Source organism: Haemaphysalis longicornis, unplaced genomic scaffold, assembly GCF_048455015.1.
Source record: "Haemaphysalis longicornis isolate Haplotype H1 unplaced genomic scaffold, Haemaphysalis longicornis Haplotype H1 scaffold_6, whole genome shotgun sequence".
Lineage (NCBI taxonomy): Eukaryota > Metazoa > Arthropoda > Arachnida > Ixodida > Ixodidae > Haemaphysalis > Haemaphysalis longicornis.
The window spans coordinates 157,586,484-157,610,181 of record NW_027526407.1 but is presented as its reverse complement, the minus strand read 5'-3'; the positions used below and the strand labels follow the sequence as shown (position 1 = coordinate 157,610,181).

The 23,698-nt window shown below is 49.2% G+C and overlaps 1 protein-coding gene across 1 annotated transcript in view; it reads right to left on the bottom strand.

Annotated features, from left to right (window-relative positions):
- LOC144141227 (synaptotagmin-5-like) overlaps positions 1 to 23,698 on the bottom strand; it is a 106,775-nt gene that overhangs the window by 44,498 nt on the left and 38,579 nt on the right. The window contains exons 3-5 of the mRNA XM_077672783.1: positions 14,337 to 14,510; positions 10,722 to 10,945; positions 6,474 to 6,593 (exon numbers count right to left, since the gene is read on the bottom strand). Of these exons, the coding sequence (XP_077528909.1) occupies positions 6,474 to 6,593; positions 10,722 to 10,945; positions 14,337 to 14,510 (518 nt within the window). The remainder of the gene's footprint in view (positions 1 to 6,473; positions 6,594 to 10,721; positions 10,946 to 14,336; positions 14,511 to 23,698) is intronic.

Here is a 23,698-nt window from a genome sequence, read left to right as displayed (position 1 = left end):
GGAAGGCTAGAGATTGGTAATGCCGGCCGAAACAGAAAATAGCTCTGAGATTAAACTGGTACCGCCGAAGGAAACTGGAAGTGCGAGAACTTGTGCAAGTTAAAATTAAATGTGAAAGTAAGAATTGCTGGTCGGATATGCGGGCAGGGAACAAAGGCGCGCTGAGAAAGCTGTGAAACCCCGTAAAGACACTAGGAGAATAGACCGCATAAGAGCAAAGTCAGGCCATAAACGATGAGGGTCAGATATCAAAAGGAGAAAAAGCGGTGCTTCCCATTCGCTGTGTAATAGAAGGGAAGAAAGGAGAAAAGGTTACGTGCTATGGCGAACAGGCTCACTGGCTCAGACGCGTGTATTCTGGATAGCCTTTCTGGATGTACAGCGGAACCTCGATACGGTGAAGTGGCTCGGACCGAGAGACGAGTTCACGGTAACAGTGTCCTCACTTAATCCCATAACTACTCCGTTTTTAGTGCATTCTAGACAAAAATAAATAGTTTTCACTCGAGTATTAACACATGGCAATCTCATGACGGGTGTGATTAGGAGTGCAGTGGACACAAGTGCTGCAGCATACCTTCTACAATGGTAGCGCGTCTTTTCATTCGGAGAGCCTCGTCGCTAACAGAATTTTCCGCTACAAACTGCACGTGAAAAGAGAGTCTATTCCGCGGCTCAAAGCCTTCAAACCAACCATTGTGTACACGCCTTAAGGGCATTGTGACCAAGATTTAAAGCGAGGTTCAGCTCGCTCATTGATGAGAAGACCGCACACTCGTATGTTCGTTCCGCACTTTCTGAAACCACTTTAACACGGCTGCTTTTTCACGTATACGTACGTGCACGACCGTGGTTTCTACCTCTTGGAGCTGGAGTCTATGCGAATCGCATCTTCTTCGCTCCTTTTTTTCAAAGACGATAGTCTTTAGCTACTTAAACGCAGAAATTTTGGTCTGTCTGTATGCCTGTTTCTGTTTGTCTGTCTGCCTGTCTGTCTGTGACTCGATTTAGCCACCTGGCCAAAGTGACACGAAGTCTTTGCCATAGTCTTACGTACTCACAGCCAAATCTAAACAGTGAGTCCGGTTTATGTGCCCATACTTGTAAATATTGTTGAACAAGAACAAGACATCCCGCAAATACAATACAGAGAAGTATTACAAAAGGTATATTTACAGTGTTCCTTTATAAAAATATTCAGTCGATGTTAAGGAAGAAGCCGTCATCGCGGCCCACCCTACACTACTCCAAGATGCTGAAGATAATGCCCAATGCAAATACGTGCCAGCGGAAGACGGCAATGAGGTAGTAGTGAGTGACCAAATTTACGACGACAAGCGTGACGAAAAGGATGCGGTAGTCGCAGTCAAGGACAACTCAGCAGCGCGTTGTCGAAGCAGACAACGAACCAGGAGAAGACAAGGACAACTCGGCAGCAGTTGTCGAAGCAGGCAACACACCAGGAGAAGAAAAGGACAACTCGGCAGTGGTTGTACAACCAACCAGGAGAAGACAAGAACGTCGAAGAACAGGCGGAGTCACTGAGCGTAGAAAGCAAGAGCGGTGGGACCAGCCAAACAAACTTTGACGGCAAGGACAGCACTACGCGTCCTAAGACCGCGCAGGACATGATCCTTCCAGAGGTCACCATGGCTTCATCGTCGTCGGAGGAAAGCGTGGCCCGACAGGAAGAGGAGAAGAAGCAGCGGGTGGAAGCGAGGACGAGACAAGACGGAAGCCGCAGGGCGGACCTCGCGATCCCGGAATACATGGTTGCGTTGTCTTCCATGCCTGAGGGGGCGCCAGTGGGTGGTGTCGAGGGGCCGTGGCTCTTCCAGAAGGAGTTCGACACGTCCCTCGGCAAAAACTGTGGAGAGGACGTGCTCCAGCGCATGTCCTCGTTGGTGCGGGCCAGCATGGACGAAGACGACGACGGGATGTTGAACATGGGCACAAACCAGGACGAATTCGGCGCCCGGCTGTCCCTGACGGGCGGCTACAGCGGCAGGACACGGTCCAAGGCCAGTGAAGGCACTTCCAGCAACTACACCACCAACTACAGCGACCCACACAGCAAACAGCTGGAAGAAGACTCAGACGAGACGAAGAAAGGGGGCCCCGCACCGATCATTCGCATGTTTGGACAGCGCGCCCACGACCTCAAGACGGCACTGCAGAGCAACCTCCGGACCTGGACCCAGTGAAGGGGAGCGGACTGTTCGCCCGACTCCCGCGATGACGACGCGAGTCCGCCGCCGTTGCCACACGAAGACTCGGACACCGTCAAAAGGAGGTGAAGGAGATGCCCAGGCGTGCCCGAGACAACAGCTGGCAGGCTCTCAGAATCTCGGTCAGCCCCAGCGCTCGTTGAAAGGCGTCGTCGGCAAGGTCGGACGCCTCCAGTGACCACGGATTTGAGACGAGTGCGACGCCTTCTCCGACACCGACGATGCCCCAGACGGACGGAAAAAATACAATCACTCAGCCACCGTGGGCGGGGGGCAAGCTCTCGACGTCGTCGACATTCAAGAACCGTCAGCGCTCCGTCCACTGGTTGAATAGCGTGTACTACGTGGGCAGCGGAACTGTGGTGAAATAAGAGATAGCTTAGAACAGCCCATATCTGTCGCAGGAGTCAAGTCAGCAATTGATAATTTAAACCCAGGGAAGTCGCCCGGCCATGACAGGTTTTAAGCGCGGCATTTTATAAGTACTTGAAAGGGGAGTTATCTCCTGTTTTAACGGCGATGTTCCTGGAAGCATTTCGTCTGAAATCCCTTCCACCGTCATTTTCGTCTTCCGACACGGTGCTGATGCCGAAAACGGAAGAAACGGAAAAACTAAAGTCTGTAACGGCGCACTGCCCATTCGCGTTGTCGAACGTTGATTACAAAATATTGATGCAGGTGCTTGCGCAAAGCTTACAAACTGTAATAACACGTCGTATAGGGCCGCAGCAGACGTGCGGCAGCAAAGAGCGTGCAATCACAACGAATATACATACGGCTAGATGTGCGATTGAGCGTTGTGACGCCACCCGCCACGGTGGCTCAGTGGCTAAGGCGTTGCGCTGCTGAAAACGAGGTCGCGGGTTCAATTTCCGGCCGCGGCGGCTGCTTTTCTGATGGAGGCGAAAAGCAAAAAGCTCATGTGTACGAGATTTTGGCGCACGTTAACGATCCAGAGGTGGTCAAAATTAATCCGGAGCCCTCCACTACAGCGCGCCTCGTCGCCTGCGTTAGGTCAGCGCGTTAAACCCTACAATCAAAAATAGTGTTGTGACGCCGCTGGAGGCACCATCGCGCTTCTCCAGCTTGACCTTGAAAAGTCATTTGACTGCGTGCCCCGCGATATTCTGTTTTCTCTTTTTGACCATATAAATGTGGTATCAGTCACTAGTGAGGGTGTGAGCCTGGCGTCTCACAGGTGTACCACACGGTTATTGTAAATAATTTGTTGGGAGCACCCATTAGCGTAAATGTTCAGTGCGACAGGGTTTCCCCCTCAGTCCTTTACTTTTTTTTGTATTTACACAGAAACGGGGTGTTTAGCCATCATACAAAACAACCAGGTTCGAGGATTTCGTGTGCATGCGCTTGAGGTCAATCTTCTCGCTTACGCGGACCATGTTGAAGTTTTCTGTTCAGACAAGGAAAGTGTCATTTTCGTCGTTGAAATCGTGAAACGGTTCGGTGTTGCAACAGGTAGCCTTGTAAACCGGGGAAAGTGCGTGCGATTTTGGCATGGCGATTGGCCGACAACCCCAGACATTTTCGCCTATGTCACTTGGGTCGCCCATCCAGTGAAGTGCTTGGGTACTCCATTGGAGTTTCACAGAGACAGTGAGCCCTACTGGCGCGCTCAAGCTCAGCAGCTGCGTGAGAAAGGGAATAAGCGGAGAGCCAAGGGTTTGTGTTTGTTTGCTAGGGCAACTGTATGCAACATTTTTCTACCTAGCAAATTGTGTTTTGTTATGCAAGCGCTGCATTGTTCCCGGGCGAATATACAACGACTTCATCGCGTGTTCACTGTATTTGTATGGGCTTCCTTGGGAGACGACCAGTACAATTGATCTGTTTCGACGAATCCGCGATGGCGGTTTAGGGCTGACGCACCTGTTTGTAAGACAATTCATGAATAGATTTTAGTTTTTGCGCGCCGTTGAAGACCGTTTTCTGCGCACAGTAGTTCACGTGCGGCTGAAGCGGGCTTTGCGCGAGTTCGTAATTTCTACGAGTAGAATGACAGGGAGCATTTATGGATACTTTAAAGAGATTGTTAAGTCATCCCGTTTTTCGTTTGCGAGATTTTCGATGCACTATTTGGCCAATATTACGCGGAAAAAATTATGTAATGATGTATGCGATGTAGTCTTACCTGTACCAATGTACAGAGGTTTATACCGTGCCGGCCCAGGACAAGGACATGCGAATGGAAGTATCACCAGGAACGAAGTTTTTCTTCTTTAAACGACATACGGACACGCTTTCCGTTGAAACAAGAATGAACGATAAGGGGATTTCTATGCCATGGGGAACTAACTGTCCCATTTGGAAACAACCGGAAACGGTGGAGCATGTCTTTCTCCATTGTTGGGCAGCAGTGTTTCTATGGGATGTCCTCCAAAGGACACTTCGAAAGGACTTTCCACTGAACCCTGATGGCATGCGGTTTTTGTGTATAGAGAGAGAGGATGGGGTGCCGTACGATCTCGCCATAATGTTGGGCCTCCAGAGTATTAGGCGGTCGCGCATGTCATGGCTCAATAGTGATGTAGACGCGCGGCTGACGCGGCAATATGTACGCGAAAGTGTTTCCCTGTTTATTGAAGCACAGAGCCCAAAAACCTCTGTTCCTGAGTGTCTTCCAGGTTGTGGAACCCCTCGCCACGCTTAGGGAATTTTAAAAGACAACGCCAGCCCATCATTGCATGGTAGCAATCACTGCATGTTGATGGAGTGTTTTCCGTTGTATCTTTCTGTGGTGTTGTACTGTCGAAGACCGCCCATAAAGAAAAAACGGTCGTAGCCGAAAGGGAAACTCGACTTACTCTGACTTCATTGATCTTTTAGACACAGGTTCGAATCCTTCCGGTGCCGGTGATTTCTTTTCATTATGCTGTAAAACTGACTTTTGTGAAACGCCGGATACAAGGAATTGCTGGACAGATTCGCTATTAAAAACGTAGAAGGCGCGAAGAAAAGCCACAATTTTATCGTATGAAGTCATATTCGTTGCCGCGAAATAGGGCCAGTGATCGCGGAATAGCTTCAATAGACGGGAGCATGCAATGGCAGCGGTGCGCCACCAACACTGGCGTAATCCGGTAATTCACTCCCGATTGTTTCGGTTCGCTCTTTAGGCCCAGCGTGTCACGCAAATTACGATAGGTAAACCAAACCAAGTGTGAAAAACCAGCAACAAACATCTGCATTTGTCGATTACACTGTTGCATGCACGGGTCATTCATTTCCGCTGTGGCCCGAAACGTATACTATTGTGTACGGGAAGGCCGACCCGAGCCGAGCTCCGTCACCTCCGACATACGTTTGGTAGCGTGGTTTGAAGCGAGCGGCCAGCCAATGTTGCAGCCGTGAGGAAATCCAGAAGCCGTAGGCAAAACGTAACTTGTTTACTTCATAGCGAGAGATGAGCCGAAGCCGAAGAACAATGCCCGGACGGGCGAGGTTACAGTTCAGGACTCGAGCAGAGTGACATCATTGATTCACTGCTCAAACAGGAATGAACTACAGCGCTTGGAGGGGTCTTATTTATACCCAAAGCGCTAACGGTCAAAAGAAGCGTTCCCTCTAGATTGTGCACCCGACACTAACAGCACAGACATACACAACGCTCTTTCCAGAGTTCGTGAGCAGTCGGTAGTAGCGGCGCACGCTGAGTCCGAGAGAGGGGAGAGAGGAGGTCTCCTCAGCGGACGCGGGGCTTCTGCGTCCTTGGGGCAAGTCTCGGCCTGTTGCGTCGGCACGCCACTGAAGTTTGATCGCAGCGATAGATAGGCACCAGAGATCCAGGCTTGTCGGGGCTTGCTGCGATCGTGAGTCACCGACAAAAGGGGCCTGCTTGAAAGGCGCACGTAGTGGAGGCTTCGAAGCACAGCCGAGGAGTATTGAAACGAAGCCCAGCGGCGGGCTCATTCGTAACAATACTCTCTGCCCTCTAGGAGCATCACGTACCTTGCGATAGCCACCCTCGAGGACACAAGTACCTGCTATATCCTGAGCGATACATTTTGTTGCTCAAGTACTGTTAGCGTTGGGGCGGATTTGCCGCTACATTTTCAACGCCCGCTGGTACAATAGGCACAACAGCTTGGAAACACATGAAGATCGTGTATTCGCTAACACCGGTGTTTCTGAAACGGCCACTTTATGGTGAGCGTTTTCAATTCTCCAAAACACTGTGCAACAGCTTCTTCTTGCAAACAGACGCCTTTTCTGATGCAGTGAGCTCACCTTTTCAGTCCTTTGGATGTCACACCACACTTCGGTCTCAGTCGTGACATCTACGTCCGCCAACTGCACGCGAACTTCTCCTGTCACGTCGTTTCTCGATAGTCGGTCGTAGTCGAACACCTGCGCCGGAAATGGCACTTTAAACTACTGTGTGTTGACCGGGATCCGGTAAAAAAAAAGGAAGGCCCAAGTGCTAAATCAAATCAGAAGCCCACTTTAAACACATGCTCCCAGCGTGTCACACCAGACTCTGCGACTCCAGAATAGACAAAACTGCTTGTATAGCTCAAGCAGGAACTAGATCTCCTAAATCTAAATTGCCTCATGTAGTAATACCCTTCTTCTTTCATGCCTGAAATGTGTACGACAAGCATATTCGGATTCTTAAATTGGCGACCCCGTCATGCTTCCTTTAGGTGCCTCCCCAGAGTAGCCCAGAAAGCATAACCCGCTTTACCGATCCATTTGGGTGTGCACAAGTGCGTGTACGAATGTCCAAATCCTACTAGACTGGGCTGTACAATTTTGTCCCAGCCCTTAAGCCTGCTTATGTGCTTTGAAGGCGACAGCCTGAGTCACTATTTTGACGATTACCTGTTAAGTATACGTCCACACGTCGGACCACCAGCCACGCATTTAATCGTCCTTAAACCAAACTAATCTTCCTTAAAACACCCTAGTCTTCACAGAACTTGTTGCTGAGCGAGTTCGTTCATACTTGCATAAAAAGAAAATGTGGCGCTAAACAGACGTGGACGAAGAGAAGATACCACGCCTGTTTCTAACATATCGTGTCTTCGTCCACGTCTGTTTAACGCCACATTTCCTTTTTATTCATCTGATTCTGCATCAATCTATCATAATCCACCTTAATCCAACTTAATAATTTTGACTATCAATCACTGATCAATCAATGCCTCTATCGTTTCCTATCCCTGAGTGTTATTACTAACATTATTCGTTCCATGGCCCGTTGAGCAGAGCCAAGCTAAGTTTGCTTTCTAGTTGTTTAGTAATGTGACAAGTTTCAGCTGCGTATGTCATCGCCGGCAGTATGCACTGGTTGTAGACTTTTCTTTTGAGTGATAAAGGTAGCTTATTTTTCATTATTTTGGCGTGCTTGCCGAGTACTCCCCAACCTATACTTATTCTGCGCCGGATTTCTCTCTCGTGGTTGGGCTCAGCACTAATCATCTGTCCGAGGTAGTTGTATTCTTTTGCTTCTTCTGGTTTTGTTTCCAAACTTGAAGGGGTCTTTCTTGGCATGCTTCTTCCTCATTACATCAGATTTATTCAGATTTATTTTTAGCCCCCCTGCTGTGCTTGTAATTGTAGTTCCTGAAGCATTGTTTGCGCGTGTTCTGCAGTCTCACTCTGCAAGACTAGGTCGTCCGCAAACCTTAGATGGCTCAACTATTGCCCGTTTATCCTTAATTCCATGTTTTCTCAGCCAAGCTTTATAAATACCGCCTCCAGACATGCTGTGAATAGATTTGGCGACATGGTATCTCCCTGTCTTACTCCGATTCAGATCGGAAATTAATCGCTTCATTTGTGCAGGGTTATCCTGCCCGTGCATTCCTTATGTATGTCCTCTAGAAGTCTCTTGTAGGTTTCCTCCATTCCCCGGTCGTTTAGTGCTTCTAGCGCAGTTGCGGTGAGTACGCAATCAAACGCTTTCTCGTAGTCTATAAATGCCATATAAAAGGGTTTAGTGTACTCTAAAGATTTTTCTATCACTTGATTGACGACATGGATTTGATGAATGGTTGAAGTACCCTTTCCTAAACTAAGCCTGATCTCTGTGTTGTTGGTAATCCAGGCTGTCACCTATGCGGCTAACTATAACTTCGGTGCTCAGCTTGTAAACATAGAGGGTACGCAGATGGGTCTGTAATTCTTGAGGCCCTTGGAATCCCCTTTATGAATGATTTTGATTTTTTTTTTATTGTGGGGTTTAACGCGCCGACGCAACGCAGGCGATGAGGCGCGCCGTAGTGGAGGGCTCCTGATTAAGTTTGACCACCTGGGGATCTTTATCGTGCGCCGAAATCTCGTACACACGGGCGTTTTTGCTTTTCGCCTCCATCAGAAAAGCAGCCGCCGCGGCCGGGAATCGAACCCGCGACCTTGTGCTCAGCAGCGCAACGCCTTAGCCACTGAGCCACCGCGGCGGGTCCTTTATGAATGAGAATAATAATGCCGTTTTTCCAGGCTATACGGGCACTTTTCGAGACTTCAAGTATTCTGAAAATAGTAAAGCAAGCTTTTCCACTACCTTGAAAAGATCCACAGTTGTGCTGTCGTCCCCTGGAGCATTTGCTACTTTAATACATTTAAGAGTTATAACCTACAGTCATGGACAAATGAAAAGCGAACACAAAAACATCAACCAGAACACACATAATTGAAAAATACTATTCGTGGAGCTCAAGTAACGGCCCGCTATTGGTACATTTGGAAAGGCACATTTCCCACCCCTGTCACAGTAATTACGCCGCGCGACAGTTACGCCACGCACGGAAAGAAATCGCGCTATTTGTGTGTTCTCGTTCATATTTTTGTGTTCGCATTTTATTTGTGTATGACTGCACGTGTCATCAGGATCATCCCTCGAGGATCTTCCGTTAAAAGTTGGTGTGCCCAACTATCTTAACTCGTCTGTTCCGGTCACCAGCTTGCAGTGGAATCACCTCCCCGCCTCCATCACCTCCATCAGTGACACTGCACACTTCAAGTCCGCAGTCAGCGACCATTTGTTATAACTGCCCTGCCATTTTTTAGTTCTTAATTATTGTACCTCTCCTCTTTGTAACGGATCGAGGGCCTAAGAGTAAACAAATAAAATGAAACCGAAATGGAAGTAGAATAGGGACCTTGTTTCCAATCGACAACTTTCTCGGGCGACTTTTCGGAGTTCCTTTAATTTTTTTGTGTGTTTTCTAAGTCTCCTTATGGGCAATTCGGCAAGTCTGCTCGAGTAGGTCTCGTTGATTGACAGGGTATTCGTGTTGTTCAGCGTCTACCTGTGTTATATTTCGTCCAGAGCTCCTTACGGACAGTGAGGGATCACTCGCGTCGCCCGTAGATGAGGTCGAATGGCGCACTATCTGCTGGCGAATAGGAGTGAAGTGTGGTAGAGGTCGCAAGACTTACGTTTCCCTTCGCCCTCCCTTTGCAAGGTAGCTCTAAGTGCGGTGAAACTTCTTTTCGCCTGTTTGCCATGGCGTGATAGACACTAGTGCGGAGGAGCTTGATTGACAGCAAACTGCTGGCTTCCCGCTCACGTTCTGTAGGCCCGCTACAATACCATTAGACAAGTGGCATTAAAATAGAGCAACACTGTTGTTGCTATTCTTACTCTCGTAGAGCACTGACTGCAGAGGGGCTGCCCACTACGGCTTCGAGCTAGCCAAGCAGCTGGACAGGGTCGGCTCTCACTACGCCTACGCCAACCACTCCGATGGGAAGCGTCAACTTTCACAGCACAGATGTTTATTATGTGGACAAGCACTATACAAAAACAACACGGGGCTGTGCAGCTAACTCCTTGGTAAAAGAACCATCGTCATCTACCGAGCCCGGCAACGGGGTGGTACTAGTAACCGCATGCAACGTGCACCACATGCACGTTGAGGTAAAAATAAGGGCTAACGGTGGCCGCTGAAAAGCTGTAAGCTAGGCGGCTTACCAGCGGCTTAACCATGCGGCATTGGCACTCGTCTGCTAACCGTCAACAGCGCCAGCCATCAAAGCACGGACGTCTGTCAACCACAACTGCGCAAGGCGGAGAATGTTAAGACTGACCGAGCCTCCATTTCAACAAACCGCCCGCACATGGCGGTTCACAATCATGGAATGCACAAATCAACGAGATAAGCGTCGCGCTGCCACGCATGCACGAAACAACTGCTGGCTTAAGAAGACTCAAGCCTGAAGGTGTTCTTTTCCGAAAATGGGGACTAGCAACAGCCTCTAGCAGCAAAAGCTTAAGGTTGCTTAGTGATTAAAATTTTCAACCAAGTGAGTCAGTTTTAAGGGCCAAAAATCAAGGGCTTTTATCGCTCTGTGTGGAAATGAAAGACGTCTTTTTGAGGCAGCTTTAAAACAGCGTTCAGAACGCTATTGAAAACCGCGGTGCAGCGGACTTCCTAGTCACCACGACCACCCCCGCCTTTCACGGCTTTGATGACACCTGCGAGAGATGTGAGGACAAAATTGCGCTTGCACAAAGTCCAAGCCACGTGCCTGGAAAAGCAACGTCCTTGCCGGTAGGTCGTCGAAGGAGACCGGAAACTTGAAGGTCTCGTCGAAAAGCGGGTCCGTGGACCGGCGCCGCATCAAGGCCTGTCGCTGCTTGCTGTCCACCTCCGGCAAAAGCACGACCCGCACGCACGGCTCGCCGAACCCAACGCCCGAGGGGCCGACTGGGTCGAGCTGCCGCTGGCTCCCCGGACCCCCCAGATCCATGGCTGCACAAAAGAGCGCCACCGCTTGTCTTGCGAATCTACGCAGATAATGAAGTTGCAAAGAAAGTTCCCACCAGAGGCGGTATTCTCGAGTTTTGTCCCTTTTGCGTCCCTTTCAAAAGTGTCCCTTTTGGTGAGCCCTGATTGGCTAACAGCAAACAACCGGAAGTGACGTAACGCAAGCGCGGCAAACCTACTGCCAACCTTCCTCCGTGCTGCCAACGTCCACTTCTTAACCGGAAGTACGTCACAATAAAAGGGACGCAAAAGGGACGTTTTCAAAAGGGACAGTTACGAGAATACCGCCCCAGCTGTAACTTTTGGAAATGTAAGGAGGAATTTACAGGATAGATGTCGGCTGAATATCTTGATGGTTGTCGTAATTTTACAGAGCAAAACAGAAAGCCCACAAATAAAGGGGAAAGTTAGCACGTAAAGCTTCTGAGCAAACATTTGCGGCTACAATGAATTTGCGTAATAGGAAACCACTCCAAAATTCACATTCCAGAAGAAACTTAAGGCCTCGTTCGGTAATACTAAATTTTAGGATTACAGAAAAAAAGTATTCACCAACTGCAAAGAAAAGAAAACCAGCTTTATTTTTTCTGCTGGCTATTAGAAACTTTACGTAAGCGCAAGCTTCTCCGAGAAAGAAATTACGAGTTATAAGTTACAAGAAAAATTTACAAGAAACTGCATCAAAAAAAGAGGAAACTGAGAAACTGCGCCTTGAGCGCGATAAGCTGTACTCCTCGTCAATGTCCTGTGCTGCTCGGAAATTGCATAGGACACCCGAGTCTGGATTCATCGAGATTCTTGTGCCAAATAACGACTGAGGTGATGGTACTTTCACAATAAACTGACCTTAGACTTATGTTAATGTTAATGTTAAAATCCACGTTAAACATTTACTTAACTGAACAATGAACAACTCACTGATGACCTGCGCAAAATGTTTTACCGAAACGTGGCGGCGACATGAAATTTAGGGCTATAATAAAATGCGTGCTGCTAAATTACCCCGAGATGGAGGCATCCTGATAATAACGCAATCACGTTCAACGAGCTGTCCGGTATTCTGCCCTGAGCTTGGTGAGAAATTCAAATTTGCCAGCATGTTCAGTTTGCTATTTTCAATATACATACGAACTAACATATCCCTCGAGTACCTTCAGACCATTCTGGTGAGCTTGAATAAAGTCGAATCGCGCACCCCACGACTTGTGCTCTCTGAAGTTTGCAAATTACCACAAATTAATTGGTACACATTTAGTAGTGGTTCGAACCAACGGTGAAATGCTTCCTGATTTGGGGTTCAGCCATGACATGAAGGGCTATTGCAGGTTGAATACCATCTTTTTTGAACCTAGCGAAGCTCTCCCAGGAGGGAGGTGCAGAAAATGCCAACGAAATTGATCAATGGTGCTGAAGGCCGTCTTGTTTCAAGGCGGTTGAAGTTGCGTTTTTACTGAACTCGTACCACTTACTTTTGTCCTGCACGTATTTTTCTCTTTCGTCTTTGTTTTATTTTCGACTTGCCGTCAGTGCGTACCCTTTTAAGTTACTTTGGTGTGTGACAACTTCAATGTAGCCTTCCCACCCCACCCCTTACGTAAATGTCCCCCGAGAGGCGTCAGAAACGATCTAAAAATGAGTGGTTTTTGATGCCCCTCGGATAACCTTAAATTGCGGAAGGTAGCGGGAAAACACGTACGCCTCAACATCTTTCATGCGTACAAGACTTAACGCAATCATGCCCACTACATGCCGCATCATAAGGTCCTCCGAGAGCCATCAACAACCACTCGCCTTCGCGTCGTTCTTTCCGCGTCATCGCATGCTGTTAATTGGAGCCTCATCAATGAAAACTCATCCGAATCTCAGCGCGACTTCATAAGAAAAAAGCGTCCCGGTGCTGCCACACGGAGATAAATGTTCTATTCACCTACTGGAAGCGCTCACGGGCCACCTCTTCACAGCGAAGTCAGCGACACCCTGGCTGGAATACGCGGAAGTACAGGGCGGTTAGAGGCCGACAACGAGTGAAAAAAGCCCTCAGACGATACAAGTGCGTCACCTCTTGAAGTTGAAACCTGCTACAGTTTCGGCCATACGGTTGCAAAGCGACGGACACAGCAAACTCCTTATGACGATTCGGAAACTTGGCGGACATTCAAAAAGGGCCCTTTAAAGCCTCAGAATTTTACCCAGATGGCGGCCGGGAAGTGGCTGGGCCCATGCAGTTGTTATTCTCTTTAGAACTGTGCGAAATAACATTTTGCGACCACCGACGATGCTCCCTATTTTTAATTTACCGCCAAAGCGAATAGTAATGATGATGACAGCCGAGGACCCACCAGGTTCTCCCGGCCGGCAATCTGGACCGGTTAGAAATTGGCACCATCTTTTGCTTTCCGTCACCCTTAATGGCGCAAACAAAATCTGAATATGGCCTTTCCCACTTGGAATCAAGGTTAAAGGAGACAAATTGAATTTCCTTTCGTGGTTTTACATTTTACTGTGGAACGGAACCTTACCAAAAAAATCTCGCTAAACTCCCCGCAACGCGGTCGCGAGATTTTTTTTCACAATGCTCGTTTGCAAACCTTTTTATGTTCTCCGGTGCTGGCGAACATGGAATGGGCGTCATTTTTACCAACAAAGGAAATCACAAAGTGTTTATTTATTTATTTATTTATTTATTTATTTATTTATTTATTTATTTATTTATTTATTTATTTATTTATTTATTTATTTATTTCAGTACCCTCAGGGCCTTTACGGCGTTACAGAGGGGGTGGGTACAGTGCATGAAACACATGCCCGGTAAGTGTTAAAGCGTGTACCCTTCATGTGCTGTCACGCGATGTGCTTAGACAGGCCCTGCCATCCACCGTGTTGCAAGTACGGGAACACGTGACTGCCTACGGAATTAATGAGACGATGTTTCGGCGCTGTGACCCGCCCCTCTTGTGGTGCTGATTCACAAATATTTTCGTAAATTCACCTAAAGATCTGCGTGCACACAGGCAGAGAACGCGTATTCACGTCTTTGCGTCGTGAATACCAAAAACAAACCATACCCTATGGCTTCGTTAAATAGCTCCGTTAAAAAAATTGCCCAAAGGCAAGTATTTCCACCACTTCCAACCAAAATGGCCGCAGGCTTAACTTCCGAGGCGTGTTCAATACACTATTAAGCCAGTGAAAATGGTGACATATTTCTTATTCGCAAGAAGGGAGATAACCTTAAGAATTGCACGCCCATGAGTTGAATGCGGACTCAGTTGAATGCAAGCTGTTGGCATTAAACAAACCACAGCAGTCACACACAAGCAGCAGCGCTGACAAGCCCGAAAACTTAAGGAGCATTCGTGCACAGGGTCACGCTTACCTTCGATGACGTGAACGACCAAGTCGGACTTGTCGAAGTCGTACTTGAGCCTGAAGTGGAGCCTCCCGGCGTGCGTAGGGACGGCCGCCGTGGCTGAGGCGGAACTGGCCGAGGCCTCACGCGATTGGAAGAACACGGCCTCTTTCTTGCGGTAAAGATCCGGCTGGATGCTTCCTGAAAGAGGGCAGGAGGTAAGCATCGCGAGCGCTTATTTCGCCAGTCTAGCTGGTTGGGGGTTCAGTTAGTTCAGCTTAGTGTAACTAAATAAGGTATCAGAGTACAGCCAGTGAGGCACGTAAATCAGCAGCAGCGGCCCCTTTGGTGTTCATCAATGTTGCTAGACTACAGCTTCTACGGCCTCGCCGCTAATTTCGACCGGGTCGTTTGGCTATTAAAGACGATAGTCTTTCTTGGGCTACTTAAACCCAGAAATTTTGGACTGTCTGTATGTCTGTCTGTCTGTCTGTCCGTCTGTCTGTCTGTCTGTGACTCGATTCAGCCACCCGGCAAAAGTAAAATTGCTATTGCCCAATGTCTTATATACTCACAGCCAAATGTAAACGTCTAATCCGGGTTTATATATTCATACTTGTCAACTTTGTTGAACAAGAACAAGACATTACGCAAATATAAGACAAGAAAGTAGTACGGATGGGATATTTACAGCGTTCCTTTATTAAAAACTTAATGGATGCTTGGTTTTTCGATAGCAAATGATAATCTACATCTACTGCAGGAAACCGCCGCCTCCTGGCGGGATATGAAAAATCACGCCGCAACAGCAACGAAAGGCTCCACAAGCTAGGTTCGACGTTCTGCTTGGAACGCACGTGGAGCACAGCCACGCGGTTCTATAAACCTTGTAGTCAGCCGTCTCCATTCACGTGCGTCTCCGCCCTACTTCAGCGCTGGCATCGAGGAAACCGGCCTGTAGCAGTGGAACGCGGTAAATTCAAATCGCCTTGCGCAAACCTTTAGTGTGTTTACCTTGGGATGAGCGCGACCGTACAGGAACAGCATGAGAGGTGAGCGGGAAAGCAAAGGGTGCATTTCCTTGGTAAATGTCCACAAAGACTATCGTCTTTTGACGACATTTGCAACGAAAGGAGCAGATACGCGGCCAATTTTTTCTCTCGGTACAGTAGAAAATACAATACCAGAGGGGACGGAAGGCCCCTTGCAGCTTGAGCTCACCCCTTACGCCCTGCATTAGACAACAGCAGTGACCTAGCACTCAGAAAATTAACAACTGCATTATTCCAACATTTAAACGATATTAACGGTAATTTAGACACTGTGTACTACTATAAAAAAGAAGCAGCTATAGAAAAAGTAAACCGACAAAATCTGTAACTAAAAATGCACGTAAATGTGCAGCGTTTGTTAACAACACTGCCGAAGATGCAGCAAAACGGCATCTGCGGACACACATATGCTGCTTAAAGGAGCCATGAAGAGAAAATGCAAGTTGGTTTTATTCGAAAGATTTCGTGTTTTATAGTGCCCCCAGCGCTTGTCCGGGTACAAACGGTGCTTTATTCACTGAGAAATTAAACAACTTAGGTTAAAATTTTGATTTTCCCGCTCAATCGTGCGTTTTCGTGGTCCCAAGTGACATCACAGGAACCGACCGCTCTGCAGCCTAGAGTACCTTCATTCACGCATCCGCCGTACAGGGTAGAGACACGTATACGTTGGCGCCGCCATTTTCGGTTGCTCGCTCGCCGCCGAAGCAAGTCATTGTGTCAAAACCGCGCTAAAATTATCGCCGCAACGCGGTTTACAGAAGAATTATGAATCATATTGTCTCTTTCGCGTTGCTAGGTCTCGTGGGACACGAAAAGAATAACGCGTTGAGACCGTTGGCCCAATTGCGGCGGCACGGGACCGTTCAAAGGTTGTCTCCACCCTGTACAGCGGTGTTGGTTTGTTCCCGCGTTTCTTTACGTTCCGTAACTTGGATGGCGCCACCATACCGTGGCAAGCGTTTGGTTTGTTTTTGCCCGCATTTAAACCTGGCTTGTTTTTGTTCTGGGAGAAAATATTCGTTCCCTGAAACAGTGTTCGCTCGACAAATGGGGTCACGTAAGACACCGTTGCTTGCGTCAATCGGCCAGTGTCGTCTGAGACAACCCCAAGTCCCGTAGTGCTGTGCAGCTAAACCAAGCATTCTGTGCGCAGTACGAACAGCAGAACGCATCAGTACTTCTATGTTTACATGTGCTTTCGTAACTTCCACTGTTTGTCCCAACATTTTTATTGCTTTGTAAAGAATGTGCCCTAAATTTAAGCGCAAATCGCTCGTTCGTCTAGTTTGTAAGCTCTACCTAATTTGCGTCTGCTTCTGCCAGCCTCCGCCAATCGCAGAGCTTAGCTCATGTGACATCATAGGTTCTGTTGCGGGAAATGAGCTGGTAGGTCGCATGACCATTCCCGTTTTTCCTAATTATGTAGCTTATTTGAGCGACGTTTACGTTAAAAGTGGTGTCAGTATGATTCTAACGACAATCTTTTGAATGAACTAAACTTGTGTTTTCTCTTCATGGCTCCTTTAAATGCTGTTGCACGCGTTATCTTTGAGTAGCGTTCGGAACGACGTCAGTCCTGCGCAGCCGCAGAGTAAGGAGAACAAGCTAAGTCTATCATAGTTGACCGACTAAAACGCAAAAACAACCAATAGGCTGCCCCCATGAACTGTGGCAGTGTTCAATACAGTATTGGTCACGTGGCCCGAACTGACCAATTATCATGGCGGAGGCGCGAACCAATAGGAGAAAGAGTGCCGATACCCTTTAACCTTATCTAGTGACACTAGTTCAGCCGTGCCAGCAGTACAGCTGTTTACTCTGTAAAAACGTAGGACGAGCTCCACCCACAAGCCTCACGTGATCGCTTCGAGTTCCTCTGCGGTTGCGGATATTGTCTCCTATAACGTAGCTATATTTACACTAGACCGGCGATAATCCCACCCAGCGGTATACCCACCGGCGGTATACCCACCTGACGATGAAACTAAATCGCACATCCCTTTGCGGAAGATAAACGCTGAACCGACTGCATAGCAATCGCCGATGGTCATTGTATGCTCGCAATATTACTGAACGCCAGAAGTATCGTTACAGTATTGATAAATTGGAGGCACTTCTTCTTTCTTACGACCAGATTCTGTTGTCATTACTGAATCATGGTTGCACGCTGATATCACTGACGATGAAATTTTGCCACCTGGCTACAACCTGTTCAGAGCAGATCGAGGATCAAGGGGTGGCGGAGTAGCCGTCGTTGTGAAAGATGTTATAGCGGCGACAATGACTGATCTAATTTCGGATCGTGAAAGTTTGTTTTTAAATGTTTCTTTCAATGGTCTTTCATTTTTGCTATGTGCTGTTTATCGTCCTTGCGATGCAGTTGATTCAATTCTTACCCAATTGTATGATTACCTGCTCCCTTATCGTGACCGCAAATATTATACTCACTGGCGATTTTACCTTCCCCACAAAAAATTGACACCGGCCTTCATATTGACACGTAGCCACAAGCAAGTGAACGAACTTTTTAATTTGTGACATCCCAGCCAAGGAGACGACGACGACGAACGAGTGCTACCCGGAACGAATCATCATCAGTGTTTTGCTCTCGCATTTGCGACCCGTCACGTCCTCGCGAAGAATAGTTTCATGCGGTCTATGTGGACGACCTCGGGCCGACGACGACGCATTGTGGAAACGCTGTCCGCCGGAGTAACTGCATACGTGACGTCGCTAAGTTGCTGTAGTACTCTGTAGGGCTAGAAGTAGCGCTTCATGAGCTTCTCGCATAGCCCTCTTCGTCTGATCGGGCTCCATACCCAAACGTTGTCACCAGGCTGGAAAGCGACGTGCCCGTGGCGAGCATTGCAAGCAGTAGCATCATGCAGCTGTTGTTGCCTGATTCGATGTCCTGCGAGCTGACACGCCTCTTCCGTGCGCTGGGCGAACTCCGGCGCAGTCGTGTCGTCACCCCCACCGTCGTGAGGGAGCATGGTATCTAACATTGTGGTTGCCTCGCGACCGTACACAAGAGCGAATGGCGTCATGCACGTGGTTTCTTGCCTGGCTGTATTGTAGGCAAAAGTCACGTATAGAAGAACTTGGTCCCAACTCTTGTGTTGCTTGTCGACGTACATGATCAGCATGTCTGCAAGTGTTTCGTTTAACCTTTCGATCAGTCCGTTTGTATGCGGATGGTAAGCTGTCGATGTTCGGTGGGAAGTACCGGTGAGGTTCATGACGGCGCGCACCATGTCTGCGTTGAATGCGGTACCCCCGCCTGTAATCACAATTGCCGGAGCTCCATGACGCAAAATAATATTTTCGATAAAAAAGATAGGGCACGTCGAGAGCTATGCAACGCTGGATGGCTTTCGTTTCGGCGTATCGTGTAAGATAGCCGGTGGCGACAAGTATCCACTTGTTGCCGGCATGAGACGTAGGAAAGGGGCTCAAGAAGTCCATGATGATTTGTCGAAACGGTGCTTCCAGTATTTGGACAGGATGAGTTAAACCGGCTGGGCGTCCCGGCGGTGTTTTACGTCGCTGACAATCACGGCAGGTACGGTTGTATTGCTTCACTGTCAAAAGAAGTTTGGGCCAGTAGTAGCTCTGTTTAATTCGGGTCATCGTACCTGCATAGCCTAAAGTGACCAGCGGTTGGGTCGTCGTGGTAGGCCTGTAGTATTTGTTTTCTAAGGCTCCCGGGATTAACGAGAAGAAGGTCTCTTCCATTCGGGGCGAAGTTTTGCTTGTAGAGGATGTTGTTTCAGAAAGAAAAAAACACGAGTCCACGTATAACAGCTTTGGTTTGTGCGTAGTTCGCCATTCCAGAAAATCTAGAATTGGCTGCAACGCAACGTCTTCCCTTTGCTGATCGGACAAAGTTGGGGCGTCGATGGCACCAAGAAACGCCCCGTCGTCATCATCTTCTGGTACAGGGCATTTGACTGGAGCTCGAAACAGGCAGTCGGCGTCAGAATGTTGTTTCTCTGACTTAAATACAACCGTCATATCGAACTCCTGAAGTCGAAGGCTCCAGTGGGCTAGGCGACCAGTCGGGTTTTTCAAACTGGCCAACCAACAAAGGGAGTGGTGGTCGCTAAATACTCGAAAATGGGCGACCGTTGAGGTACGGCCAGAATTTCAAGACCACCCACACAACAGCCAGGCACTCCTTCTCTGTAGCTGAATAGTTAGGCTCCGCGCGGGACAGTGTTCGGCTTGCGTAAGCGACAACTCTCTCCGCGCCATCTTGCTATTGAATCATCACTGCTCCAAGGCCAACGTTGCTGGCGTCTGCATGGATTGTGGTGGCCGCATCTTCATCAAAATGGGCGAGCACAGGCGGCACTAGTGAGCGACGCCGCAGGTTCTCGAAAGCAGCCTGCTGCTCAGTGGTTCAAACGAAGGCGACCTCATTGCGGGTGAGGGTTGTTAGCGGAGCCGCGAAGTGGGAAAAGTTTGGGATGAAGCGCAAGTAATAGGAGCATAGGCCTAAAAATCCCCGTACGGCCTTTTTGTCCGCAGGCGTGAGGACGTTGGACACGGCGGATACTTTGTCAGGATCGGGCTTGATGCCGGCGTGGCTGACATGGCCCCAGAAGCGTAGTTCTTGGTAGCCGAAATGACACTTTTCCGCTTTAAGTGTAAGACCAGCTGCTCTTACGGAGCGAAGTACACAGGATAGTCTTTTCAGGTGTTCTGCAAAGGTTGACGAGAACGCGATAACGTCGTCAAGGTATACTAGACACGTCTGGCACTTGAGACCGGAGAGAACATTGTCCATCATTCTTTGGAATGTTTCCGGTGCCGAACACAAGCCGAAAGGGAGCACTTTAAACTCATTAAGTCCGTCCGACGTTGTGAGGGCTGTTTTTTCGCGGTCGCGCTCATCCACCTCTATCTGCCAGTACCTGCTCTTATGATCCATCGACGAAAAGTAACGGGCATGGCGAAGCCTGTCGAGGGAGTCATCGATCCGGGGCAACGGGTACACGTCCTTCTTTGTCACTTCATTAAGCTTTCTGTAATCAACGCAAAATCGCAATGTGCCGCCCTTTTAAGTGCGAATGCACTTCTTAAGCGACCCTGAATCACGCGTCCACCGCCGTCCGTCCATCCGCACCACATACCCACTTAGGGCGATTGGCCAAGAAGAGTTTTTAAGTGCGAAAGCGACCCCACCACATACCCACTTAGGGCGATTGGCCAAGAAGAGTTCCTTCGCTACCCATTCGGCATATCTTCGTGATACTAACTGTGGGACAATCTGCTACACCCGCACGTGTAGCATAGTGAAGAGAATAAAGCTCTCACGCCCCGCGCCTCGCGCCATGACCTTGACGTCATGCGCGTGGTGCCAGGCAGGCATTCCTTCCAACATGGTGTCAGAAGTGGGATGTGCTGACCGCTGCTCTCCGCCTGAACGACACGTCAGCACACCCAACCAACCCTCGTTCTGAAGCCGCTTCTGCCTCGTCTACGGGCCTTCCCTCGACTACAGACCTGCGTGCGACCTTCGCGAGCGACTCACCCTCGATGGCCAACAAGAACGGCAGCGCGGCCTCGTTCCAGGTCACGGCACCTGACCCGTTCACCTTCTCACCGTCAGACTGGCCCCAATGGAAGAGACGTTTCCTCCGCTACCGGGCTGCTTCAGGGCTCAGCGATCAACCCAAAGAATGCCAGGTGGATGCACTGGTCTACCTCATGGGACCCCAGGCAGAGGACATCTTCAATACCTTCAAGCTGACTACTGACGAACAGAAGAACTTCGACGCAGTGCTTAAGGGCTTCGAGGACTACTTCATACCTCGGCGAAACATCATCTCCGAGCGGGCGAAATTCAACACCCGAGTCCAGCTGGATGGTGAGTCAGTCGAAGATTTCGCAACAGCCCTACACGCACTAGCAGATTCTTGTAACTACGGGGAGCTCCGCGAAGTTAATTCGAGACAGACTAGTCGTGGGCCTCAAGAACCATAAACTGTCGCAAACTCTGCAGCTTGACCCCAGCTTAGACCTAATGAAGGCGCTAACCATCGCTCGTCAGAATGAAGCAGTCCAACAGCAGCAGGCAGAACTCTTATCGGGCACGCCAAAGGAAGCTGTCAACCTCGACGCTCTGAAAGTACGGCGTAGTAGACCCGTTAAAGACCCAGTTGCAATGCCACCCCCAACCACACACCACCCGAGGCGTTTCAAGAAATCATGCGGCTGGTGTGGCAAAGAGCGTCACGTGAGGGCCATCTGTCCTGCCAAAGACTGCGTCTGCCAGAAGTGCGGGAAAAAGGGCCATTTCCAAACCGTCTGCCGCTCAACAAATGCTCTTCGGAACATCGAGCAGGAGCCAGGTTTCCTGGGCCTCATGGCGACGATGGCTTCATCCAGGTGGGAAGTCTCTCCCCTCGTCGAGTCCCAGACCCTGGTATTCAAAATCGACACGGGAGCGGATGAGACTGTTATCCCGGATCGACAATTCCGACAGCTCTTCAAGCACGTCGTTCTGACTTCCCCCGACCGGAGGCTTCAGGGTCCAGATGGAAAGACTCTGCGCATCTCGGGACTGGCAAGGCTTCGTTTCAAGCTCAATGGCCGAGAAAGCGTAGAAAACGTCTACATCTTACCCGGTCTGCGCACAGCCCTACTTGGCAAACCAGCCATCACCAACCTTGGCTTGTTCCCGTCTGTGAACACTGTTTTGGATTTAATCATAGAAAGAGATTTTCCCGACGTTTTCCAAGGGCTCGGAAAGCTGCAACAGGAGTATGACATCGTGCTCCAACCTGACGCACCTCCGTTTGCCCTGACGTCTCCACGACGGGTACCACTTCCCCTCTACGAAAAAACCAGGGCAGAGCTACAACGAATGAAGGAAGTTGGCGTAATTACTCCTGTCACGCAACCCACAGCATGGTGCGCGCCAATGGTCGTCGTACTCAAGCCTTCGGGGGCACTCCGAATTTGTGTAGACTACACGCAACTAAACAAGTCTGTACTCCGCGAGTGGAATCCCATCCCAGCTGTTGAACACACCCTTGGCATGCTTCGAGGAGCCGCATGGTTCTCGAAAATCGACGCAACCTCGGGTTTTTGGCAGATCCCGCTGACTGAGAGAAGCAAATTGATCACGACCTTTATAACGCCCTTTGGTCGTTTTTGCTTCAATCGTCTACCCTTCGGCATTTGCTCTGCTCCTGAACACTTCCAACGACGCATGAGTGACATTCTGCAAGGCCTCGATGGGGCCGCCTGTCACATGGACGACATTCTCATCTGGGGTTCGACCAAGCAGGAACACGACGAGCGACTCCGAGGTACTCTCGAGCGGATTCGACGCGCTGGTGTCACCCTAAACAAGGAAAAATGTCAGTTTGGCGTCACGAAAATCTCGTACTTAGGGCACGTCATCGAGAACAACCATGTTCGACCTGATGAGAGAAAACTCAAAGCCATCACAGAAATGCCTAGGCCAACTTCCAAGACTAAACTTCGACGGCTACTGGGCATGGCGACTTACCTCGGTCGTTTCGTACCGAACATGGCCGAACTTCTCCAGCCCTTGTCCAGCATGCTGTCTTCAAAGCAGGAGTTCGTCTGGGAGGCCGCACAAGAGGATGCATTCGGCAAATGGAAGAAACTGCTCTCATCCAGCCCAGTTCTAGCCGTGTACAGCAACGACAGGCCGACGAAGATCACAGCGGATGCGTCGTCCTACGGTCTCGGCGCCGTATTGCGCCAAAAGCAAGAGAACGGCCACTTCGCTGTTATCGCCTATGCCTCTCGTGTACTTACGGAAACAGAACGTCGATACCCTCAGATTGAAAAGGAAGGTCTCTCTCTCGTCTGGGCATGCGAGAAGTTCCATGACTACGTTTTTGGGATGAAGTTTTGCCTTGAGACCGACCACAAGCCCCTAGTTGCGCTTTTTGGCTCAAAACCCATCGACGACTTAACGCCTCGTCTACAGAGGATGCGGATGCGCTTAATGCGTTACGCCTACGAGGTCGTTTACGTCCCCGGCAAAGAACTGACCGCAGCTGATGCCCTATCGAGGTCTCCCGTAAGCCACGGCGAGACGAATGAGCTCGAGAGAGAGATTGAAGGACACGTGGGTCAGCTGTTATCTACGCTCCCAGTTTCACCACCTTCCTTGGACGAATTGAAACAGGAACAACAACACGACGAACTTTGCCGCCAGCTCCGTGCATTCACGCAGAAGGGTTGGCCGAGCCGTCGCGACCTAAAACAAAACCTTAAGGAATTCTGGCCACATAAGGACAGCATCACCGAAGTCAACGACATCCTGATGCATGGCTTTCGGATAGTCGT